General features: G+C 37.8%; 2 protein-coding genes and 1 pseudogene across 3 annotated transcripts; all 3 read left to right on the top strand.

The window, feature by feature from the left end:
- The first annotated feature begins 29 nt into the window (after positions 1-29).
- LOC149678363 (multidrug resistance-associated protein 1-like) lies at positions 30-1,199 on the top strand. Its single transcript, XM_089835854.1, has 5 exons — positions 30-74; positions 420-596; positions 673-786; positions 845-985; positions 1,047-1,199. The coding sequence occupies exons 1-5, from the start codon at positions 30-32 to the stop codon at positions 1,197-1,199; spliced, it is 630 nt and encodes a 209-aa protein (XP_089691980.1).
- Positions 1,200-6,844: 5,645 nt separating this feature from the next.
- On the top strand, positions 6,845-13,777 carry LOC149678362 (ATP-binding cassette sub-family C member 1-like; annotated as a pseudogene). Its single transcript, XR_016365981.1, has 19 exons — positions 6,845-6,865; positions 6,918-6,976; positions 7,031-7,150; positions 7,208-7,387; positions 7,468-7,642; positions 7,762-8,016; positions 8,175-8,378; positions 8,529-8,675; positions 8,802-8,892; positions 8,951-9,315; positions 9,714-9,883; positions 9,941-10,125; positions 10,237-10,342; positions 10,416-10,940; positions 11,000-11,199; positions 11,739-11,817; positions 11,880-12,454; positions 13,334-13,528; positions 13,598-13,777. The product of XR_016365981.1 is annotated as an ATP-binding cassette sub-family C member 1-like (transcript).
- Positions 13,778-15,722: 1,945 nt separating this feature from the next.
- On the top strand, positions 15,723-23,847 carry LOC149678361 (multidrug resistance-associated protein 1-like). The gene is made up of 22 exons (XM_089837130.1): positions 15,723-15,978; positions 17,058-17,234; positions 17,303-17,416; positions 17,482-17,622; positions 17,684-17,821; positions 18,293-18,351; positions 18,407-18,520; positions 18,591-18,770; positions 18,851-19,025; positions 19,095-19,349; positions 19,859-20,062; positions 20,243-20,389; positions 20,503-20,593; positions 20,652-21,016; positions 21,133-21,300; positions 21,358-21,542; positions 21,640-21,730; positions 21,795-22,322; positions 22,389-22,588; positions 22,703-22,829; positions 22,895-23,469; positions 23,526-23,847. The coding sequence occupies exons 1-22, from the start codon at positions 15,934-15,936 to the stop codon at positions 23,830-23,832; spliced, it is 4,386 nt and encodes a 1,461-aa protein (XP_089693256.1). The 5' UTR covers positions 15,723-15,933; the 3' UTR covers positions 23,833-23,847.
- The last annotated feature ends 23 nt before the right edge of the window (positions 23,848-23,870 follow it).

Genomic DNA, 23,870 nt, shown 5'->3' with positions numbered 1-23,870 from the left:
ATTAAATTAAATTAATAATTGTGATTAAAATGGCATTCAATATTCTGGATGGCATCTGTCAATCTACGTTTTGGGTAAGTACAAATTTTTTCTGAATAACATGTTATGTAAATGTAACCTCTACGTGTTCCTTCTGTTTACTACTTTGAATGAAAACGGAAATACATTTTTGTTTATATATATTTTATGGTAAAAAGGTCGAAGGGCTTTTTCAAAGGTATCACTTCTAAGCAGATAAAAATTAATGTAAATGTAATTTAATTATTAAATTTTTAAATATAATGAAGTTTAAGCTTCAATATTTTAAATTGAGAATAAGGTATAACAAACTGACCTAATTTTTCAAAATTAAATAGCGTATATTTATTACTATCTCAAAACAAGTTACTGGTAGAACTGTGAAATCGTTTCATTTCTAGGATACAAATTTAACATGGTATAGTGAAAACCCCGATTTTACACCATGCTTCCAAAAGACGGTATTAGTTTGGGTACCATGTGTCGTACTTTGGTTGTTTTTACCATTTGAAATAGCCCTAAATTGGAGAACAAAGAACATAATTTCATGGCTTTCCAGGCTCAACGCCAGCAAACTTGTAAGCATATCTACAATGACGATATATATATTATATATAATATAATATTTTCTTAAAAATATTTAAAAATTATTAGCTTTTAGTTGTAATACTGACATCCCTAACTGTCTTCAAATTGGGGAAGCAAATTTATCAGGGAGATTATGATTTGGTTGATAATTTGGCGGAAGCCATTCATCTCGGAACTTACGTAAGTTTTTCATTAGGAATTAGAGGAGCTATTTTAAATCATGTCTCTTTTGGATCAGATATTGGCAATATTATATATTGTCTATGGGAGTTCTTCTGGGCTTTTATCATCCGGTATCCAGTTTTTATTCTGGTTTCTGCTAACAATTGCCGAAACAGTAAACTTCAGGTCCACTATCATGGATTACTACCGCGATGATGTTAGTAACGATTGAAGAACAATGATTAGAGTAGAGAAATAATTTTTCAATGTATTTCTAGAATCAAAGGTCCAAAATCTTCGACCTAGTAATGCAATCTGTAACGTATCCCCTGATAGTGATAACACTGATCCTGAGCACTTTGACTGACACCAAAGAGATATCTGTAAAGAAATTAGATGGTCTAGACGACGAAAACGTAATGCACCCTTAAATATTTTGAAATCTTACGACGAGCAATGGCAAAGAGCTTGTCAAACAGAAAATTCAATAAGTCAATTGTTGTATATATAGAAATAGATCATATGAGATTGTCTAGATGGCGTAACTGGATATTAGTTATAACTTATACCGCTAGGTGGCTAGGGGCTTCCTAAGCAAGAAAGGACGGAACGGGCACTTAGTTTGTGACTACCTCACTGAGAGGTTAGATTTTAATTATGTAATAAAACTCTTTTAAATTAAACTAAGTCTATTAATTGTATCCACCACAACATGGTGATAGAGGTGGGATGTTATTAATAACGTGAAAGTAACTTCAAAAAATTCTACGATCCTACGCTCATCATGGCGTCCTTCAAAGTCCCACCTGAGTTTGAACCGGGCTCTGATCCAGCTACATCATGGGCTGAATATAAGGAGAGTTTTCTTATTTACGTCGCTGCAACTAAACTACACGCTGAAACTATAGCAACACAACGAGCGACTTTTCTGCATATTGTGGGCCTTCCTGGACGTCGGCTATACAATACTCTACCAATTAACGAACAAGACGACGCTCGCACATTAGCGGTAATTATCAAAGCTTTTGACGATTATTAACAACCTTATAAGAACCTGACATATCTCCGTTACAACTTTCTACAAACTAAACAAGTTCCCAATCAATCTATCGATCAATTCGTCACTGATTTAAGGACCAAGGCCCAAGGCTGCGAATTTTTAACTTTAACGGATTCATTAATAGCTACGCAAATAGTATGTGGCATTAGAAACGAGAAGCTTCGCAAAGATTTATTAGCTACCCCTAATCTCACTTTGGATACTGCCGTGAAATTATGTCAAGCCGAGGAAATAGCAACACGCCATGCACAAGTCATGAGTCAAAACGGTGGCCATAATGGTCCAGAAACAGCTGATGCCAACATTATGCAATCACTTCATGCAATACAACGGCAACGCCGTCTACCGACAACTAACGCTATACAGCGCCATACATCGAATGACCAAGGCCCACCGCCATATGCACGTACCTATCATCCAGCTACACGGCAAGGACCACTGAGGCGGACAGCACCTTTCTCTAATTACCAATCATCTAGTTCAACCTGTCCAAATTGTGGTCGACCACACCATCGTACTGCCCCTTGTCCGGCTAGACAATCGACTTGTTTGTCTTGCCACCGTTCTGGTCATTGGGCAATAGTTTGCCGTTCCCGATCCAATATTGCCGAACTTACTGCACAACTATGCGACCTTGCACCCGATGAACAGGAAGATTTTGCCGACGATTTCCGTCAAGTTTGTTATTGCCTAACTCTACATCAAGAATTGGATAGTATCGATACGTATTCTACACTCCCCGCTAGTGATGATATGATCCATGATCAACTATTGCTCTGTGATTTACCGCTTGTATTTAAAATTGACACGGGCTCGCAAGTGAATATTATATCTCAGAAGATCTATGATTCATTACCTCATGCTACCCGTCCACTTTTGCGACAGCCTATTTATAAAATAACGGCCTATTCCGGACATCAAGTACCCATTCTTGGTATGATGGATGCCAGTTGTTCTTCGTCTATAGCTCTCGGTCAATTTACATTCTACGTAACTACTCAAGATCGAACTCCTATCCTTGGTGCGGCAGCTGCTCAACAACTTGGCATAATTGAACATCATCAGTTCCCTCCACCTCAAACCCAAGTGAAATCTGTCTCAACACTTACGCCAACCCCACATACCGCGGTCCAGCATACCGTAGAAGAAATAGCCCAGCAATATCATACACTTTTTGACAAAGTGGGCAAACTACCGGGAATACACGACATTAAATTAAAACCTTATCCGACTCCATCGATTAGAGCCGCTCACAAGATACCTCACGCCTTACGCGAACCTGTGCGTCAAGAGCTCGATCGAATGTTGAAACTAGCTATTATCACTCCGGTATCGGGACCTTCTGAATGGGTTCATCCCATGGTGGTGACCCCAAAGCCGAGACAAGCCCATGAACCCATTGCTGTGCGTATATGTATGGATCCAAGAAAATTAAATTCTTCAATTAAACGAGAGCCGTTCCCTTTACCTACGACGCAGGAGATCTTCGCCTCATTATCCGGGAAGACCGTGTTTACCGTACTAGACGTTCAAAGTGCCTTTTGGCATATTCAACTATCGGAAGCCAGCTCTCATTTATGCACTTTTGCTACTCCTTATGGGCGTTTCCGATATTTACGTTACCCCAATGGATTGGTCACGGGCTCCGAGGTTTGTCAACGAACTTTACGAACTATATTTCCAATCGAAGAATTTCCACAAGTACAAATTTCGACTGACGATTTTCTAATATCCGACGTAGATCTCCCTACTCATAAAATATCGTTAATTAAGGTATTTCAACGAGCTCTTGAAAACAACCTATGTTTTGGTACGAGAAAAATGTCACTGGCAGTCAATCGGGCAACCTACTTGGGCCATATTGTTACCTCTGATGGTGTTGAAGCCGATCCCGCAAAAGTGGAAGCTATTTGTTCTCTACCACCTCCGAAGGATAAAAAAGCTCTTCAGAGCTTCCTGGGAATGATAAATTATATCACAAGATTTCTACCAGGAGTCAATGATGATACCGTTCCCCTTCGCCTCTTGCTTAAGAAAGATGTCATATATCAATGGGAAGAGGAACATCAGCAACATTTCGACTCTCTTAAACGACTCGCTTCATCAGCTCCAGTCCTTGCCTATTTTGACTCATCTAAACCAATAACATTATCCGTTGACGCTAGCCTAACGGGACTGGGTGCAGTCTTATTACAAGAAGGGAAACCAGTAGAATATGCTTCTACCACCTTAACTCCGACTCAATCTCGTTATTCGCAAATAGAAAAAGAATTACTAGCCATTGTATTTGCCTGTGAACATTTCAATTACTATGTAGCTTGCACTAAATTTACTGTACAAACTGATCACAACCCACTCTTGGCTATTCTCAAAAAACCCATTCATCTCCTTACTCCTAGACTTCAGAGATTGACAATGCGTCTCTTCCGGTACCAGATGGAACTTGTATATGTACCCGGATCTCAGCTGTACATTGCTGACATGCTCTCTAGATCGCCACAACCTCATACATTAGTTAATACTGATTTCTTGGAGGGCCCTTCAGCAACAGTTTACGCCCTTTCGACACTGTTGCCCAAGCAACAAGACCACTTCCGAACTGCCACGGCGAACGATCCAGACTTGAAAGAAATTATGACTTTTATTCACACCTCCTGGCCTAAAACATCGAAACAACTCTCAACACAACTGAAGCATTATTGGCCTTTCCAAGACGAGTTGCATATTGACCAGGATTTAATCTACAAAGGTCACACCTTGGTGGTGCCACAAGAACTACGATCAGAAGTTATTCGAGAAGTCCACGGCGCTCACCAAGGAATTAATGCTTGCGTTGCGGTTGCTAAATTGAATTATTTTTGGCCGGGAATGCACACTGATATAACAACATATATACAAGCTTGCGATGTTTGCGGTACTAAAGGTGCAGCCAATCGCGCCATGCCTATGACACCGTACCCAATTCCGTCACTACCCTGGGAAATGGTTGCAACAGACTTATTTCATGTCAATTCCAGTACATATATCATACTCGCCGATTATTATTCTAAATTTGTGGAGGTCAAGGAATTAACTCAAAGCACTTCCAACCACGTTATAAACTTTCTAAATCAAGTATTCGCACGACATGGTGCACCCCAACGGCTTGTGTCCGATAACGGTCCACCTTATAATTCGGCTCAATTTAAACACTTTTTGGAGCAATGGGGAACCATTCACATAACTTCATCACCACACTATCCTCAATCAAATGGGTTTGTTGAGAGAATGGTTCAAACCATAAAAAATTCAATAATCAAGACAAAACCGGCCAACAAGGACTTGCAATATGTTATCCTGACTCATAATTCTACACCTCGCGGCTCATTACCATCTCCCGCTGAAATGCTCATGGGAAGGCGCCTACGTACATGCGTAACAACTAATTATAAATCACTACTACCTCGCTATTCTACAGCTAAAGAACGCAAAATATTGCAAGAAAGACAAGATGCCATGGTCGAACACGCTAATAAGGGATTCAAGGGAAATCTCCCTCCTCTACAACCCGGAACAAGAGTGAGATATTACGACAGCCATCGTAATTGGTTGCCAGCAACAATTATCTCTAGAGCGTCTGAACCACATTCTTATAATATTCGTACAGACCGTCACCAAATCTTTCGTCGTACCAGAACCCAATTAAAATTAAAAACGGAACCCTTATCTTCTCCTCTTACTACGCTAACTTCATCAGGCCATACTCCTTCGTCCACATTGTCGGCAACGTTAATGCGAACAATAGCATCACTACCCACCACAACGCCATCGCTTCCTGCAATAAACACAATCAACTCACCAGCTTCGACATCGATTCCTGCTACGACTATAACCCACTCAAACGCTACTCCACCGCTTTCAACAACAACAACCTACTCAACAACTTCGATACCTCCCCCTGGGACGACTCTAAATCAAACACCAACTACAATAGCTCCAGTACAAACTCAACCTAGTGAAACAACACTGAGTACCTTACCATTATACCAACCTCCTGAACTGACTAAGACTCCATCTCAACAGTCTACTTTGCAAATGCATCATCGACCGCAACACTTAGCAGCACAAATGACACCACAAAGGACAACATCAGAACATCCTATCACAGTGACAGGACCACCATCTCATTCTCATCCGTTCCCCCCTACACGGTCCGGCCGCATACCCAAAATACCGATCCGTTTCCAAGATTAACTAATCTCCGGCGTACATTTAATGATAATAACAATGATTTATTAGTATTGTATGTATACAAGCAACTAGGAATGATATCGGATTAACTTGTAGATAAGATGTTGTATAACTTAACACTTTTTGGGAAAAAGAAAGATGTTGGATGTTGTATAACTTAAAACTCTTAGTATAACTTAAAATTCTTAAGGAAAAGAAAGATGTTGTATATATAGAAATAGATCATATGAGATTGTCTAGATGGCGTAACTGGATATTAGTTATAACTTATACCGCTAGGTGGCTAGGGGCTTCCTAAGCAAGAAAGGACGGAACGGGCACTTAGTTTGTGACTACCTCACTGAGAGGTTAGATTTTAATTATGTAATAAAACTCTTTTAAATTAAACTAAGTCTATTAATTGTATCCACCACAACATCAATTATTTCGAAACGGTTTATTAAGCGTAGAATATCGACAAGACACTTGGCTCTCACATAAAATTCTTGTTCCAATATCATTTAGCGTCATCAAGACTAGTACGATACTTCGCAAGAGTTCATAGACTAAACCTTTATCGCTTTGCTTTTGAAGGATACTAATTTACATTTTACAGTGGTAGCGAGGTTAGGATATCCTTGAGTGTTGCAAAGTCATTGATGGCTTAATCGAAAGTTATTTGCTTTCAAACCCACCAGAAGTCTTGTTAATCGTGGGTTCATTGAATACATTACTTTTAGCACTGTCTATCATTCTGAAATGTAAACTTGCTTCTTCCAAAGTTGGCTTAGGCTTACATACTAAACAATGAATAAGGCTGAGAAAGAAGTGATCTTTTTGCGAGTGAAAATCAACATCTTTGAAAAAAACTATGTTCTAGAAATCACCAGAAGAAGAGGCCTCGTTTATTTCTCGCATACTTCATTCTTGGCTTACAAGGTAAAACAATTAATCAAGTAAAACGCATTTGATCCAATAATTACCGGTATTTAGCGCCATGTGGAGAGGTTGGAAAAAAAACATGGAATCATCAGATGTATACGAGTTGAATCTCTCGGACAAAGCTATCACATCAACCAATAAATTCGAAAAACATTGGAAATTTAGACAAAGGTAGAATATAATTCAAGCCCTTTTACCGAATGAATTCTAATATAATCAGCTTTTTAGTGACAGTGTGAATGACAACGAAGAAAAGGAGGGATTCCTAAAAAAATCGAGAAGAAATAAGAAGGAAGTTGATTCTATTGCGATACCTCTTTTGAAAACCTTTTGGCCTTTATTACTCTCGGGAGCAATACTTCAAATATTATCCGATATATTTGGGTACACTATTCCGCTTATATTAGGGTAAATAATGAATTACAATTGTTAAACGTGGAAGATTGCTATCATAGCTCAAGTTGTTAGTAAACGAGTCCTCATTTCAGACTTATAATCGCCTACTCTTCGAACGATGATTATCTGTGGAAAGGAATGTTCTACGCTTGTTTGATGGGTTTTGTCAGTTTGATGGAATCTTTACTGATTGAAGCTAGCGCCATTTGTAACACGAAGTTAGGCCTGAGATTAAAATCCACCACAATGCACGTGCTTTACAAAAAGGTAACGAACTAGGTCTGTGCGCGTACTCGAGTTCGAGTCCGATTACGAGGACCTAAAAATGAGGACTCGCACACCTTTAAAACAATGTTCTACCAAAGTTTGATAAATCTTCATTCCAGACACTTCGCTTATCCAGTTCGGATCGTCGTGAGCTAACAATGGGCGAGATCCTGAATACCACATATGTCGATACGCAACGGTTTGTCTTTTTCTCTTTGAAACTTAGCCCGATGTGGTCAATATTGGCCCAGATTTGTCTTTCCATTTATTTTTTACATCAACAATTGGGATACTCGGCGTTTGCCGGACTAGCAATGTTACTAGCGACGATAGCAGTTAACTTTTGCATTTATAAAAAATCAAAGGAGTTACAGGTTTTTTGGAATCATATATTTAAAACACCAAAGAAAGAAGTGTGTATATTGCGGATATGAGCTCAATATTTGATATTTTCAGCTTGACTTTCTTTGGTTCATTTAAATTTTATAGTAGTCTCCTCAATACTCATTGGATTTTCCTTATGCATTTTAAGGGGAAACTAATGAAAAATAAGGACAAGAGAGTGAAAATGATGAGTGAAATCCTGAATGGTATTCGAATCTTGAAATTGTACGCCTGGGAAAAAACATACCAAAATATTGTGACCGAGTTCAGAAATAAGGAAATATCTCTATTGCGAAAACAAGGAATCTTGTCTGCTATAAACGTCAGCATTGCACACGGGTCATCTTTCTTCGTATGTACAATTTCTTTTATACTGGAATTCATTCTGCTAAAAGTTTAATAATTTAGAATTGAACGTTCCATTAAAATTTAAGCTTTTAGTTTATCTCTTTTCCAATGACAACAAGGAGAGGTAATAATTTTCTTTCTGAAAATTTTGCAGATTACATTGGCCAGCTTCGGCACGTTCGTGTTGATCGATGAAAACAATGTTCTGACAACGACCAAAATGTTCGTTTCTTACCAAATAATTCGTACACTGACTTTTTCAATGATGTATTTACCAGATATCTTCGATACATTAGTCATGGTAAGAAATCCCACAAAATGTCACTTCAAAGGTTGCTAGTAATCTGCTTGTTTCTTGAAATCGTGTGATATTTCTTAAATTTTATAGAAACAATTTAACCCATTGAATTTTATATCTGTATTACAGACCAAGGTATCACTGTCCAGAATAAGCAAACTTTTAAACAGCGATGAAACGGTGGAATACGTAGAGCAAGGATCAATCAATGATAGATATGGTAAAGTCATTCAAAAGAGAAATTACACTCTGCCCAACATCTTTTATTGTACGTTTAGATATTGAAATATTGAACGCCACGTTCAGCTGGAATAAAAATGAACCTCCTTTATTGCGAGACATTAACTTCAAAGTACCAAAAGGATCATTGGTGGCCATTGTTGGACCGATAGGGTCCGGAAAATCTTCTCTGTTGTCGGCGCTGGTTTGCGAGATGGAGAAATTGGATGGGGAGGTTAAGGTGTCTGGGAAAATATCTTACGTCACTCAACAGCCTTGGATTCAGAATACGTCATTTAAGAAGAATATTCTCTTCATCGATGACATGGATGAGGAAAGGTATAACAAGGTTATAGAAGCTTGCGCGCTTCAACACGATCTCAATCAACTTCCCGCCTATGACGAGACAGAGATCGGCGAAAGGGTGCGTAGATGACGAACAAATATCGTTATTTAAAAAATAATTCATAAAATGACTTAAAGCCTTTTCGGACCATACATGGTTTGACTCAACTAACTGAATTAAAGAAAAAAGATCAATGAACTTTTTTTGGTTATTTACCTAGTTCAATTTCTTGAGTTGATTCATCTGAGTCCCATGGTTGTATCGTCTGAAAAGGCATTTACAAAACAAGTACCTCAATAAGAGAATTATACATAGGTCCCACTCTTAATCGTTTCCCTCGAAAACCATAGAAATGCTTTAAAGCAAAGCGGGGTCCAGTGGAACCAGGAAGAAAGTAAACTTTTAGGGGATCCACTGGACCCGCGCTTTGCTTTAAACCAACATCTTTAACCGTTTTTGCAAACATTAACATGTAGGGTATCAACTTGAGTGGAGGTCAAAAACAAAGAGTAAACGTGGCTAGATCTCTCTACCGAACAGAGATGACATTTATCTCTTGGATGATCCATTGGGAGCCGTTGATGCGCACGTTGCTAAACATTTGTTCAATGAAGTTGTTGGAAGAAGTGGAATGCTTAAAAACAATGTAATTTTCCTATAACATATTAATGGTCGTTAAGTTGTAACATTCGATTTCGTGCAGACCAGAGTTTTAGTGACGCACAATCTGACATTTCTACGGCATGTAGATGAGATAGTCTTCATGAGCAACGGGGCGATCGTAGAAAGGGGGACGTACAACGAGATCATGAGTAGGGAGGGAATCGCCAGGGATTATTTCGAGAATCACATGAACGAAACTGACGAAGTTGCCAATGAAAAACCAAGGTACAATATTGTGAGACGAACTTTTCTGAGAGACATTTCTCTGTACCTTTTGTTGGCATCCAGTATTAGATGGTGATATAAAATGTTGAATTAACTGATTCACTTTTTCAGTCTTAATTCAATTAAAGCAGCGAAGTCGAATAGTATATCTACTAGTATCGAATCGAAAAAGAAAGGAAACTCAAAGCTAACAGAAAAGGAGAACCTAAAGAAAACCGTACGTATTTTGAAGTCCTCGTACATTTAAAATCCGTTGTTGGTTCATGAAATTAGTATGTTCGATATTTCAGAATTCATTTCCTTCTTACCAAAAATATCTCAAGGCAATTGGAATCGTTTTTGGTGTTACGATTCTAGTGACTCAACTATTTACCCAGAGCTTCATGCAGACATCTTTGTACTGGTTGTCTTGGTGGAGTGAGGATTCGAAATATGAGGAGCGATTGGATCTCGATTTTAGAAAATGGCGTCTTACTGTATTTGGGTTGCTAGGTGTAGGTCAATGTATATCAGGCTTCGTCTCGGTATTTGTTTCTACCCTCGCTGGAATAAAAGCATCGCGGACTTTTCATCGAAACATGCTTTACAATGTTCTTCGTTCGCCCTTGTCATTCTTTGACACTACACCAAGTGGAAGGATTCTCAATCGCTTTTCGCAAGACGTAGATACCTGTGACCAGCAACTACCCTCGTCGATGCGTTTTGTGATAGTCAGTTTAGCAGGAACTCTCGCAACAATCGTCGCAACTATCATTCAATTACCCGTTTTCATTATTCCAGTCATATTTGTTTTAATAGGATTTATTTTAATGCAGGTGAAACAGTACACCTTATTTCTTACCTTGCAATAGAATATATTTATATTTATTTTCAGCGGTTTTCCATGGAAACCAATCGTCAATTGAAAAGGATTACTGGCATCAGGAACTCATTTCTCTTTTCGCACGTTTCAAGTTCAGTGTCTGGAACCACAGTCATTAGAGTTTGCGATGCTAAAAACAAACTAGAAGGTCAATTTCTCAAACTAGCAGACGATAGCAATGCGGCAACTTACATGATGAATATGTGCCAAAGGTATGCTCAATCAAAATATACATATATCAATCCCATAGTCCATGACCCCATTTTAAATGGAATCGGACAAATTAAATGCAAGCTGTAAGCTAGAAAGGAGCTTAGCAGTATGTTCCGTTTGCTAGTGCATCGAACCAAATGGTATACCGTTCTACCGGTACTTGCGAATAACGAAATAGAAGGAGAGTGCTAGTATGTTTAAGACGGATACCTGGCCACTGAATAGTTTTCACGCTTTTATTCGTTCATGAGCCCATATATTTCAACAGATGCACGAGCGTGAACCGCGTGAACTCACGTTCTTGCGTCCATTGAAATATATGGGCGCATGAGAGCAAAACGCGCGAAAACATTTCAGTGGGCTATCAGACTTTACGCTGTGAATCTTTGGTTTCTTTATATTTTCGTCGCTGTTTTGTAGATGCAAATCCAACTTTCGCATCACCCACATAATTAAATTAAGAGTTATCCCTAACTTTTCCTCAATTTAGGTGGTTCACTCTAAGGTTGAATATTCTGGCAAATATTTTGTTATTTAGCACGACACTTTTCACAGTTCTCAACAAAGAATCACTCTCTCCAGGATTTGTTGGATTTGTAATATCCAACGCTGCTTTGGTCGGTAGCAACGTTATTTACATTTCAAAAATGATATTAATACATTTTTAAATTCGGGATAGGTTATCGTGTTTGGAAAGTGGATGGTTATGTTTATGACCGATGTAGAAACGAATGTCGTGTCTGTTGAGCGACTTGAGGAATATTGTAATCTTGAATCGGAGGCCGAATGGGACAAACCAGAATTCAAACTCCTTCCTGAATGGCCCCAAGAGGGGAGAATTGTGTTTCGTAACTACTGCACCAGATATCGCGAAGAACTGGACTTGGTATTGAAGAACATAAACCTGATCATCGAACCAGGAGAGAAGGTGGGAGTGGTGGGTCGAACAGGGGCGGGAAAAAGCTCAATGACATTGGCGTTATTTCGACTTATTGAGAAAGTCAGTGGTCAGATTGTAATTGACGGAGTAGACGTTGGTGAAATGGGATTATCGGATTTGCGATCGAGATTGACCATCATTCCTCAAGAGCCCATCCTATTTTCGGGTACTCTAAGACAAAACCTCGATCCCTTCGGCCAACACGATGACCACCGGCTTTGGGTCGCTCTTGAACACTCTCACCTCAAATCTTTCGTCAAATCACTTGACCAGGGGCTCGATCACGCTCTCATTGAAGGAGGAGGCAACTTTAGGTAAGTGCATTTCGTTCATAAGAAGTTAAACTCTAAAGGCTCGTTTACATGTGCGCGAGAAATGGAAAAAGTCGAAGCGTAAAGCTGAGAGATGAGGCGTATTTGGGTTTGCGTTCTCTAGGCGTACCGTTTACAAACAAGCGAGAACTTTTTAAGTCGCGCTTGTTGCTCATAGATGAAGCGGGTGTTCCGAATAAGCTCCTATCTGCCGTGGTAGATTTTTCAGCTCATGTTCGCTTGTCGCAAAGAGTCACGTGCTTTTCCAAGCCAATAATAGCCAAGGACCGAATATCGTTTGATATTTTTCCGTTTGTTTATCTCGCGAAAAAGGCGTAGGCACCCCCATTGAAAATGTCTTTAAAAGAAAAAAAAACAACAAGATAAAATTTTTGAAATACGTGTAATCACATTGTCTCATACTTTCAAGCTAGACAATTAAATCAACATTATTTAGAGAAAATATACGCACCTTGACAAATTATATCAAAAAACGTTCCAAAAGGCTTCTATTTCTCCATATAGGATGTACCCACCAACGACGTTCCATTCTAATTTTCTGTTTTATATTTTGTTTGTTATAAATGTCAAATGTTTTTCAAAAGCAATAGTTTCTTTTTAAGCAGAAGCAAACTAACGACAGTCGACGTCATTTTATTTGCTTACTTCCAACTGAAAGGCAATTCTGCAATCTAGGCTCATGCTACCGCTCAGCTCATATGTAAACGAAAGAGCGGGTGGAGCAGCGGTAACAAACGCTTTTGGCAGACGCGATTTTTTTAGGCGCGAGAAAAAGATTCGACTTTCAACTTCTACTTTCCGCTTTAAGCTTAATTCTCGAAAACATGTAAACGAGCCTTAACGTCTCAATTTATTTAACAGCGTTGGTCAGCGCCAACTGGTGTGTTTAGCTCGGGCATTGTTGAGAAACACAAAAATCCTGATTTTGGACGAAGCGACAGCCTCAGTAGATATGGACACGGACGACCTCATACAAGCGACAATCAGGAAGGAATTCGAAAACTCCACAGTCATCACCATTGCGCACAGAATAAACACGATATTGGACTACGACAGGTATTGTGCATAAACAAATTAATAATATAGTTTGTTTTCTAAAGCGTTGAATGTTAATTCATCTCACAGAGTTATGGTTCTCGACCAAGGCCAAGTTGCCGAATTTGACACACCGCAAAATCTTCTAAACAACAAGCAGTCGCTGTTTCACGAGTTGGCAAAAGATGCAAATATTACGTAGATAAAGTTTTAAACTTCAATTTTGTTACTTATCTAGATAAAGGAAAAATAAAAACATTAAATGTAAAATGTTTGCTCGATATTTATTTCTTGTAAGGCTTTTGAAAGCAATTAGCATTTTAGATATAAACATTTACGAGATGTTTCATACAGAATATTAAGCATCACCGTAGCTTTTATGTGCATGTTTCAAAGCTGGTTAAGTGCAATCATCAAGCAAAAATAAATATGTTATGTTATGTATCAGCCGTTGTGAAACTCTGTGACACAAATAATTTCCCTGTAAATGAAGGAAAAAAGAGATGGCAAGAGACCCATTCGTTCTGAGGTTTGTATTACAATTTTTCATTTCAAACTCTTTTTGGCATTCCAACCTCATGAAATATTACACTATGGTCTCTAGAAAGTTAATATTATTCAAATCTTGAATTATTTATCACCAAATTGAAATTTAAAGTAATCAAAAATGAAAAAGGCTTACTGTAATTAGTTTAGATTATTTAATCTCGTACGCTAATAAAATCAAAGATACTACTACATTTTTTTTCGGCATTGTTAAGTCCTTTATCTTATCTTACAAGTATGCAGATTTTGCCAATTTTCAGTCATCTATCTTCGAAATAACGGACAGTTTATCAATAACGCACTACATTATCTTAAACATATCTATTTTTTTAAACATCTTTGTTTTCAAGCCTTTGTAATTTTACTGTTTTGCGAGCAAATCTTTCTATTTCTTTATTAAAAAGAAACTTCATTTTAAGTTCCAAAACTAAAGTAAAATCGAAGAAAAGCGAAAGGAGCTAATTATTAATGCGGTTAATTATTACAAATTATGAATTAGCTGGTCAAATTTACTGTATCAACAGAGCCAACAAATATTAAAAATTAAAGCTAATGATACCTACACCAATTCTTTCAAACAGCGTAGAAAGGAGTCATAGTTATCGAATTAGTTTTTCGGGTTTATTTGCATCGAAAATTTTACGCCATTTAGATAATTATATCGTCAACAAATTAACTGTTTGACGTAGTACTATTTGAATCACGAGAAACTCCATTCGGTCTGGCAAAACTCCAAGTGAACATTGGAAAATGTATTGCTGCATGAAACAGGTATACTTTACGAAATAATGCAAAGATTAGCATAACCGTTTAAAAAACCGATAGGTGGCGTTACAACTGAGCGTTGTTAGCTTAAAACAAGTTGGGAAATAATTATAAACCTCTCCGAGTCGAGACGATAGCTATCTACCCACTGAAGAGGTTTTTCCTAAATACTTAAATAAATATAATTGATATTAATTATTTTATCAGTCAGTAATCTTCCTTAATTCTAGTTAAGTCGTTTTAATAAACGTTATTCCTAAAATAATTATAAACATAGCTATTGTTGACGTTTAAATTCTAGCTTATGCATCATTAACAATTAGAGGAAATTAATATAGGGTGTATAAGTTTGCCGATTGCCAATAATGGATGAGAAAAAGCGCAATTGCGTGAACCTTTGATAGAAGCCCTGACATTGGGAGGCTAGACGTTTCTCGTAACATTAGCCGATCACCGATTACATCTTAACCCTAAAGACAATAATGGAGTAGACGATCATTGTGGAAAATGACCAGTTTAAAAATTGCCTGAACCAGTTTAAACAATAAATAGGAGGAGGGGGGCAGTGGTAAACGGGACCACTAAGAAAATTGAAGGGTAACCACAGTCCAGACATTAATTAAAAAATATTTTCATTATCCACTTCATTATCCTATTCCAGTCCAGGGGGGTCTCTGGCCCAATGTCCAGTTTTAAAAAAAATCCTTATTTCCACCCTGGCACGAAAACTACGAATATTGAATACACGTTTACTCCGATTTGCCAACTGCGAAAGTGGTGACAGACACACACACAGACACGTCTAGTGCAATACCTCTACGTGACTCCATCGTCACTCGGATAAGAAGTAATCTACACACTTGTAAATGCTGAACTGCAGGAGCAAAACCATACTATGAATTTTAATAAAGGGAAAATAATCGTTTTAGACGTCATTATACAACTATATTATCAAAACATATGCCCTTAGTAACTGAAGGATTAGAATACATAGGATGAGGTAACGCGTGATCAGAAAGTCTAGTTCTCCTTCACTAATTTAAAATATGTATGTTTTGGACTAAAAACAATTGTATGAATTATTTATTGACAATAAATTATTAATTGTCATAAAAATGTCATTTCCTATTCTGGATAGCATCTGCCAATCCACTTTTTGGGTAAGAACCATTTTTTTTCGAAATCAATGAGGTTTGTTCCCATTTGCCCCAATCTCATAATCCCCAAATGGAATATTTCGCCCAAAAATTTTTTTCCCCGTTTCGCCCAAGCCCGGAAGTTGAGATCTAATTTTAGCCTATAGAATTAGCCTTCTTGGCTTGGGTTAGGTTAGGTTTGGGTTAGGTTTGGGTTAGGTTGGGTTAGGTTTGGGTTAGGTTTGGGTTAGGTTGGGTTAGGTTTGGGTTAGGTTGGGTTGGGTTGGGTTAGGTTAGGTTGGGTTGGGTTGAATTGGGTTGGGTTGGGTAGTATACTTTCAGTTTGCTTTTATTGCGTTACTTTAGATACACAATGAAATACGGGCTGAGGTTATTAAAGCAGTGGAAGGCACGGATCGAGAGGATATTTTAAGGGAAATTCATATACAATGTTTCTGTTTTGGGGAAAAATATTTTGGGACAAATGAGTTTGGGTGAAATGGGAATTGGGGAAACTGTTTTTGGGTGAAATGGGGGAGAATCTAAAATGATCGTTGGTGTTAAAGGTATATATATATATATATTATAGTAAAAATGTCGAAAGGCTTTTAGAAAGATATCACTTCTTTATACTCACTACATTTACATTAGCAGATAAAAATTATGTAAATGTAATTTTTTTATATATATATAAATATAATGGAGTCAGATTCAAAATTTTAAATTGAGAAAAGTTAAATAAATAACAAACTGACATACTTTTATAAAAGCAAATTACGGGTATTTGTTACTCTCTCAAAACAATTAAGTTAAAGGTTCTGTAAAGTCGGCATAGGCGGGGGCGTAAAAGTTATTTCAAATACGTCATAGGCACGTGACTGAGGAAAGGCGTGGTTCTAAGAAGCTTAGTTCGTTTTAATTCAAAAACTTGCACGTCGGGGAATTTGGCTCCGTGTACAGTCTGACTTCATGTGGAGTCTTTGTATCTGGGCATAACGTGGTATCTGTGACGTATTTCAAATAATTTTTACAAAACTATTGATACTATTTTACAGTTTACAGTCCTATAAAAGATATCCATGTGAAGTTGTTTCCATTTATAGGATACAAATTTAACGTGGTATAATAAAAACCCCGACTTCACGCCATGTTTCCAAAAGACGGTCTTAGTTTGGGTACCATGTGCCGTACTTTGGTTGTTTTTACCATTTGAAATAGCCCTGATTTGGAAATCAAAGAACAGTATTCCATGGTTTTCCAGTCTCAATGTCAGAAAACTTGTAAGCGCATCTACAATAACGATACATTCCTCATGTAATATGTTCTAAAAAATTTTAAAATTTTATAGCTTTTGGTTGCAGTACTAACATCACTTACTGTCTTCAAATTGGGTTGGCAAATTTATAAGGGAGATTATGATTTGGTTGATAACTTCTCGGAAGCCGTTCTTTTGGGAACTTACGTAAGTGTTTCCTTAAGAATAAAAGGAGCTATTTGAAATCATGTCTCTTTTGAACTCGTCAACAGGTATTGGCAATGTTATATATTGCCTATGGAAGTTCTTGTGGTCTTTCATCGTCCGGGATCCAGTTGTTATTCTGGTTTCTATTAGCAATTTCTCAGACAATAACCTTCAGGTCCACTATCATGAATTACTACAGTGATGATGTTAGTAACGATTGCGGAACAATGAATAGAGTAGAGAAATATTTTTTTAATGTATTTCCAGAATCAAAGGTCCGAAGTCTTCGAGCTAGTAATGCAATCTGTAACGTATCCCCTGATAATAATTACCCTGATCCTGAACACTTTGACTGACACCAAAAGGATATCTTTAAAGAAAATAGATGGTCTGGACGACGAAAACGTAATGCACCCTTAAATAGTTTGAAATCTTACGACAAGCAATAGTAAAGAGCTTGTCAAACAGAAAACTCATGGACACTCTGCTCTCACATTGATTTGTTGTTCCAATATATCATAAGCATCATCAAAGATTTTAGAATATTTCCGAAGAGTTCATAGACTGGACATTCATTGGTTGACTTTTGGAGGGTGCAAGTTTACATTTTACAGTGGTAACGATGTTGTGACATCCTGGGTAGCTTACTTGAATCTTAGATTGCAAATCCATCGATGGCTTAGGCGAAAGATATTTGCTTTCAAATCAACCAGAACCCTTCCATAGAGTGGTTCCAATGTATATGTTACGTTTCTGATCGCCAACCATTCTGAAATGTAAACTAGCTTCTTGCAATGTCGGATTAGACCTAAATATTAAGGAATGAATAATACTAAGAAAGAGATTCAAATAGAAAATAAAAAAACTCCGTTCTAGAAATCACCAGAAGAAGAAGCCTCGTTTTTTTCTCGCATGTTTCATTTTTGGCTCACAAGGTAAAACAATTAATCAAGAGAAACGCATTTAATCAAAATAAATGCCGATAATTAGCGCCATGTGGAGAGGTTGGAAAAATAACATGGAATCATCAGATGTTTACGAATTGAATCTCTCGGACAAAGCTATCACATCAACGAATAAATTCGAAAAACATTGGAAATATAGGTTGACTATAATATGAGAGGTTTTTGCAAATTCGTGGAGTTTTTTAACGAAATACATTCAAACTATTTAGTGACAATGTCAATGATGACCAAGAAAAAGAAGCATTCTTAAAGAAATCGAGAAGAAATAAGAAGGAAGTCGATTCTATTACAATACCTCTTTTGAAAACCTTTTGGCCTTTATTACTCTTGGGCGCAATATTTCAAATATTATCCGATATATTTGGCTATACCATTCCACTGATATTAGGGTAAATAATAAATTCCAATTGTTAAATGAGAATTATTGCTTATTTAGCTCAAGTCGTCAGTAAACAACATCTCATTTCAGGCTTATAATCGCCTACTCCTCGAACGATGATTATTTGTGGAAAGGAATTTTCTACGCCTGCTTGATGGGTTTTGCCAGTTTGACGCAATCTTTATTGATTGAAGCCAGCGCCATTTGTAACACGAAGTTAGGCCTGAGACTGAAATCGGCCACAATGTACGTGCTTTACAAAAAGGTAACAAAATAAACGAACTTTCTCTACTCCTTCTAAATTATAGCAAAGATTTAAAAATTTTCATTCCAGACTCTTCGTTTATCCAGTTCGAATCGTGGCAAACAAACTATGGGTGATATTCTGAATACGACGTATGTCGATACCCAACGGTTTGTCTTTCTCTCGTTGAAACTTAGCGCGATGTGGTCAATATTGGCCCAGAGTTGTCTTTGCTTTTACTTTTTGCATGAACAATTGGGATACTCGGCGTTTTCCGGACTAGCAATGTTACTAGCAACGATCCCAGTTAACTTTTGCGTTTATAAAAAAACAAAGGAATTACAGGTGTTTCGAAACCATATATTTAAAACACCAAAGAAAGAAGAATAAATACAGTCACTGAAACCATGAAATACTGCCCGTTAAAACGTAGACTCGTTATGTCTAACATTGTCCTGAAACGTTTTGAAATTTTGTACGAAGAAGTTTAAAGTTCGTTCCAAGTGGTTTACATTTAAAGTGGTAACTCGTCTAAAGTGGACTTCCAAAGAGCGTGCATGCTTCTTATTTTTTTATGCCAAGGCATTGATCACATAGTTGTTGATAACCTGATATAATCTATCAGTACTTTCATCACTCGCTTCTGCCGATCTAAATTTAAGCTTTGTTTATGAAGCGATATCCACACTAAGCCCCTGGCTTATTTACAGATCCTATGCCATGCACAGCGCCCAATACTAACTAAAATCGTCATCATTTGAATATTTGATATTTATAGCTTGACTTTCTTTGGTTCATTAAAATTTTACACTTATCACCTCATTACTAACCGAATTTAACTTATGCATTTAAAGGGGACACTAATGAAAAGCAAAGACAAGAGAGTGAAAATGATGAGTGAAATCCTGAATGGTATTCGAATCTTGAAATTGTACGCTTGGGAAAAAACATACCAAAATATTGTGACCGAGTTCAGAAACAAAGAAATATCTCTATTGCGAAAACAAGGAATGTTGTCTGCTGTCAACTTTTGTATTACCCACGCGGCATCTTTTCTTGTATGTACAATACACTGGAAATCATTATGCTAAATTTTTAGTAATTTATAACTTAAAGTTCTATTAATATTTACGCTTTTCGTACATCTGTTTCGTTTTGTAAGCTCACGAAAAATAGCTATTGTAAAAATTTGAAACCATTGTCTGCTCTCTGGGATAATTCTTTGAAATATTTTGCAGATAGCAATTGCTAGCTTCGGAACGTTCGCGTTGATCGACGACAACAATGTTCTGACAACGACCAAAATGTTCGTTTCTTTCCAACTAATTCGTATAGTGACTCTTTCAATGATTGGTTTACCAGATATCGTCAATACTTTAGTCTTGGTAAGAAATATTACAAAATTTCACTTCACAAGTTGCTAGTTTGTCTGATTCTTGAGGTCGTGTAAAGTTTACAGAAACAATTTAACCTATTGAATTTTATATATGTATCACAGACCAAGGTGTCAGTCTCGAGAATAAGCAAACTATTAAACAGCGATGAAAGGGTGGATTACGTAGAGCAAGGACCAATTAGCGATAGATATGGTAAAGTCATTCAAAAGAGAAATTACATTCTGCCAAACATCTTTTATTATACGTTTAGATATTGAAATTTCAAACGCCACGTTCAGTTGGAATAAAACTGAACCTCCTTTTTTGCGAGACATAAACTTCAAAGTACCAAAAGGATCATTGGTGGCCATTGTTGGACCGATAGGGTCCGGAAAATCTTCTCTGTTGTCGGCACTGGTTAGCGAGATGGAGAAATTGGATGGGGAGGTTAAGGTGTCAGGAAAAATATCTTACGTCACTCAACAGCCGTGGATTCAGAATACGTCATTAAAGAAGAATATTCTCTTCATCGATGACATGGATGAGCAAAGGTACAACAAGGTTATACAAGCTTGCGCGCTTCAACACGATCTCAATCAACTTCCCGCCTATGACGAAACAGAAATCGGCGAAAGGGTGCGTATATGACTGACAAAATATCGTTATTTAAGAAAATAAATTCATAATATGACTTAAAGCCCTTACGGACTATACAAGGCTTAGCTCACTCATGAACTTGTCGTAACATGTAGGGTATCAATTTGAGTGGTGGTCAAAAACAAAGAGTCAACGTGGCTAGATCTCTTTACCGAGCAGATGATATTTATCTTTTGGATGACCCATTGGGAGCAGTTGATGCACACGTTGCTAAGCATTTGTTCAATGAAGTGATTGGAAGAAGTGGCTTGCTTAAAAACAATGTAATTTTCATTAAATATATTTATGATCGTTGAGTGGTAACATTCAATTTCGTACAGACCCGGGTTTTGGTGACGCACAACCTAACATTTCTACGGCATGTGGACGAGATAGTTTTCATGAGCAACGGTGCGATCATAGAAAGGGGGACGTACGACGAGATCATGAGCAGGGATGGAATCGCCAAAGATTATTTCGAACAGCACATGAACGACACTAACGAAGTTTCCAACGAAAAACAAAGGTACGACATTGTAAGACGAAATATAAATAGTACGAATTGACATCCAGTACTAGATGGTTGTATTAAAACTAACTGCTTTCATGAAACAATTTTTCAGCCGTAAATCAAATATAGCAGCCCAGTCAACCAATAAATCCGAAAAGGAAGGAAAGCCAAAGTTAATAGAAAAGGAGAACCTTAAGAAAAGCGTACGTATTAGTAGTCCTCGTACACCCAAAAGGTGTTCTTGGTTCATGGCATTCGGTTTTTCAGAATTCATTTCCTTTATACCAACATTATCTCAAGGCAGTAGGAATCTTTTTTGGTGTTACGATTCTTGTGACTCAATTAGGTACCCAGAGTTTTATGCAGACATCTTTGTACTGGTTGTCCTTGTGGAGTGAGGATTCAAAAGATGGGGATCGAGTGGTGGATGTCGGATTAAGAAAATGGCGTCTTACAATCTACGGGTTGTTAGGTTTAGGTCAATGTATATCAGTTTTCGTCACGGTATTTGTTTCTACGCTTGCCGCTATCAGAGCATCACAAACTTTTCATCGAAAAATGCTTAACACTGTTCTTCGTTCACCCTTGTCTTTCTTCGACACTACCCCAAGTGGAAGGATTCTTAATCGCTTTTCGCAAGATGTTGATGCCTTGGACCAGCAATTACCCACTTCAGCACGTTTCCTGCTATTCAGTTTAACAGGAACTCTTACAATAATCGTCACAACTACTTATGAACTACCGGTTTTCATAATTCCAGTCATACTTGTTTCCATTGGATTTGGTTTATTGCAGGTGAAACAGTGCATGCATCTCGTTATTTCTTACCTTGCAATAGAATATATTTATATTTATTTTCAGCGGTTTTCCATGGAAACCAATCGTCAACTGAAAAGGATTACTGGCATCAGGAACTCATTTCTCTTTTCGCACGTTTCTAGTTCTGTGTCTGGAACCACAGTCATTAGAGTTTGCGACGCGAAAAACAAACTTGAGGGTCACTTCCTCAAACTAACAGACGATAGCAATGCGGCAACGTACATGACGAACATGTCCTATAGGTACGCTGAATAAAAATATTCATATATGTTTTGTTTTGTAAATTTTCGTTGCAAAATCCAACTTTCGAAGCATCCTCATAATTAGAGATGCACTATCTCTTTTCTTCCTTGTAGGTGGTTCACTCTAAATTTGAATATCCTGGCAACTGTGTTGTTATTTAGCACCTCACTTTTCACAGTTCTAAACAAAGAATCACTCTCTCCAGGATTTGTTGGATTTGTAATATCCAACGTTTCTTTTGTGGGTATCAAGATCTGCATTTACATTGAGAAAGTAATGTTAATATATTTTTAAATTCGGGATAGCTTATCCTGCTTGGAAAAGGGTTGGTCATACTGATGACCGAGGTAGAAACGAGTCTTGTGTCAGTTGAGCGGTTGGTGGAATATTGTAAGCTCGAATCGGAGGCTGAATGGGACAAACCAGATTCGAACCTCCCTCCCGAATGGCCCCAAGAAGGGAGAATTGAGTTCCGCGATTACTGTACCAGATATCGCGAAGAACTGGACCTCGTATTGAAGAACATTAACCTCGTCATTGAACCGGGAGAGAAGGTGGGAGTGGTGGGCCGGACGGGGGCGGGAAAAAGTTCAATGACCTTGGCGTTATTTCGACTGATTGAGAAAGTCAGTGGTCAGATTTTAATTGACGGAGTAGATGTCAGTGAAATGGGATTATCAGATTTGCGATCGAGATTGACCATCATTCCCCAAGAGCCCATCCTCTTTTCAGGCACTCTAAGACAGAACCTCGATCCCTTTGGCCAACACTACGACCACCGGCTTTGGTTCGCTCTTGAACAATCTCACCTCAAATCTTTCGTCAAATCGCTTGACCAGGAGCTTGATCATGCTCTCATTGAAGGAGGAGGCAACTTTAGGTAAATGTATTTGCTTTGCATGTAATTGTTATCTAACGTCCGAATATATTTAATAGCGTTGGTCAGCGCCAATTGGTGTGTTTAGCCCGGGCATTGTTGAGAAACACTAAAATCCTGATTCTGGACGAAGCAACGGCCTCGGTAGATTTGGACACGGATGATCTCATACAAGCCACAATCAGAAAGGAATTTGCAAACTCCACAGTCATCACTATCGCTCACAGAATAAACACCATACTGGACTACGACAGAGTGATGGTTCTTGACCAAGGACAAGTTGCCGAATTTGACACACCGCAAAATCTTCTCAACAACAAGCAGTCGTTGTTTCACGAGTTGGCAAAAGATGCAAATATTATGTAGATAATTTTTAAAACTTATATTTTTCAGTTTGTTTAATG

This window comes from Phalangium opilio, unplaced genomic scaffold, assembly GCF_054372755.1.
Source record: "Phalangium opilio isolate 3A_F unplaced genomic scaffold, DU_Popi_V2 ptg000042l_1, whole genome shotgun sequence".
NCBI lineage: Eukaryota > Metazoa > Arthropoda > Arachnida > Opiliones > Phalangiidae > Phalangium > Phalangium opilio.
This window is presented reverse-complemented; position numbering and strand designations above follow the sequence as displayed.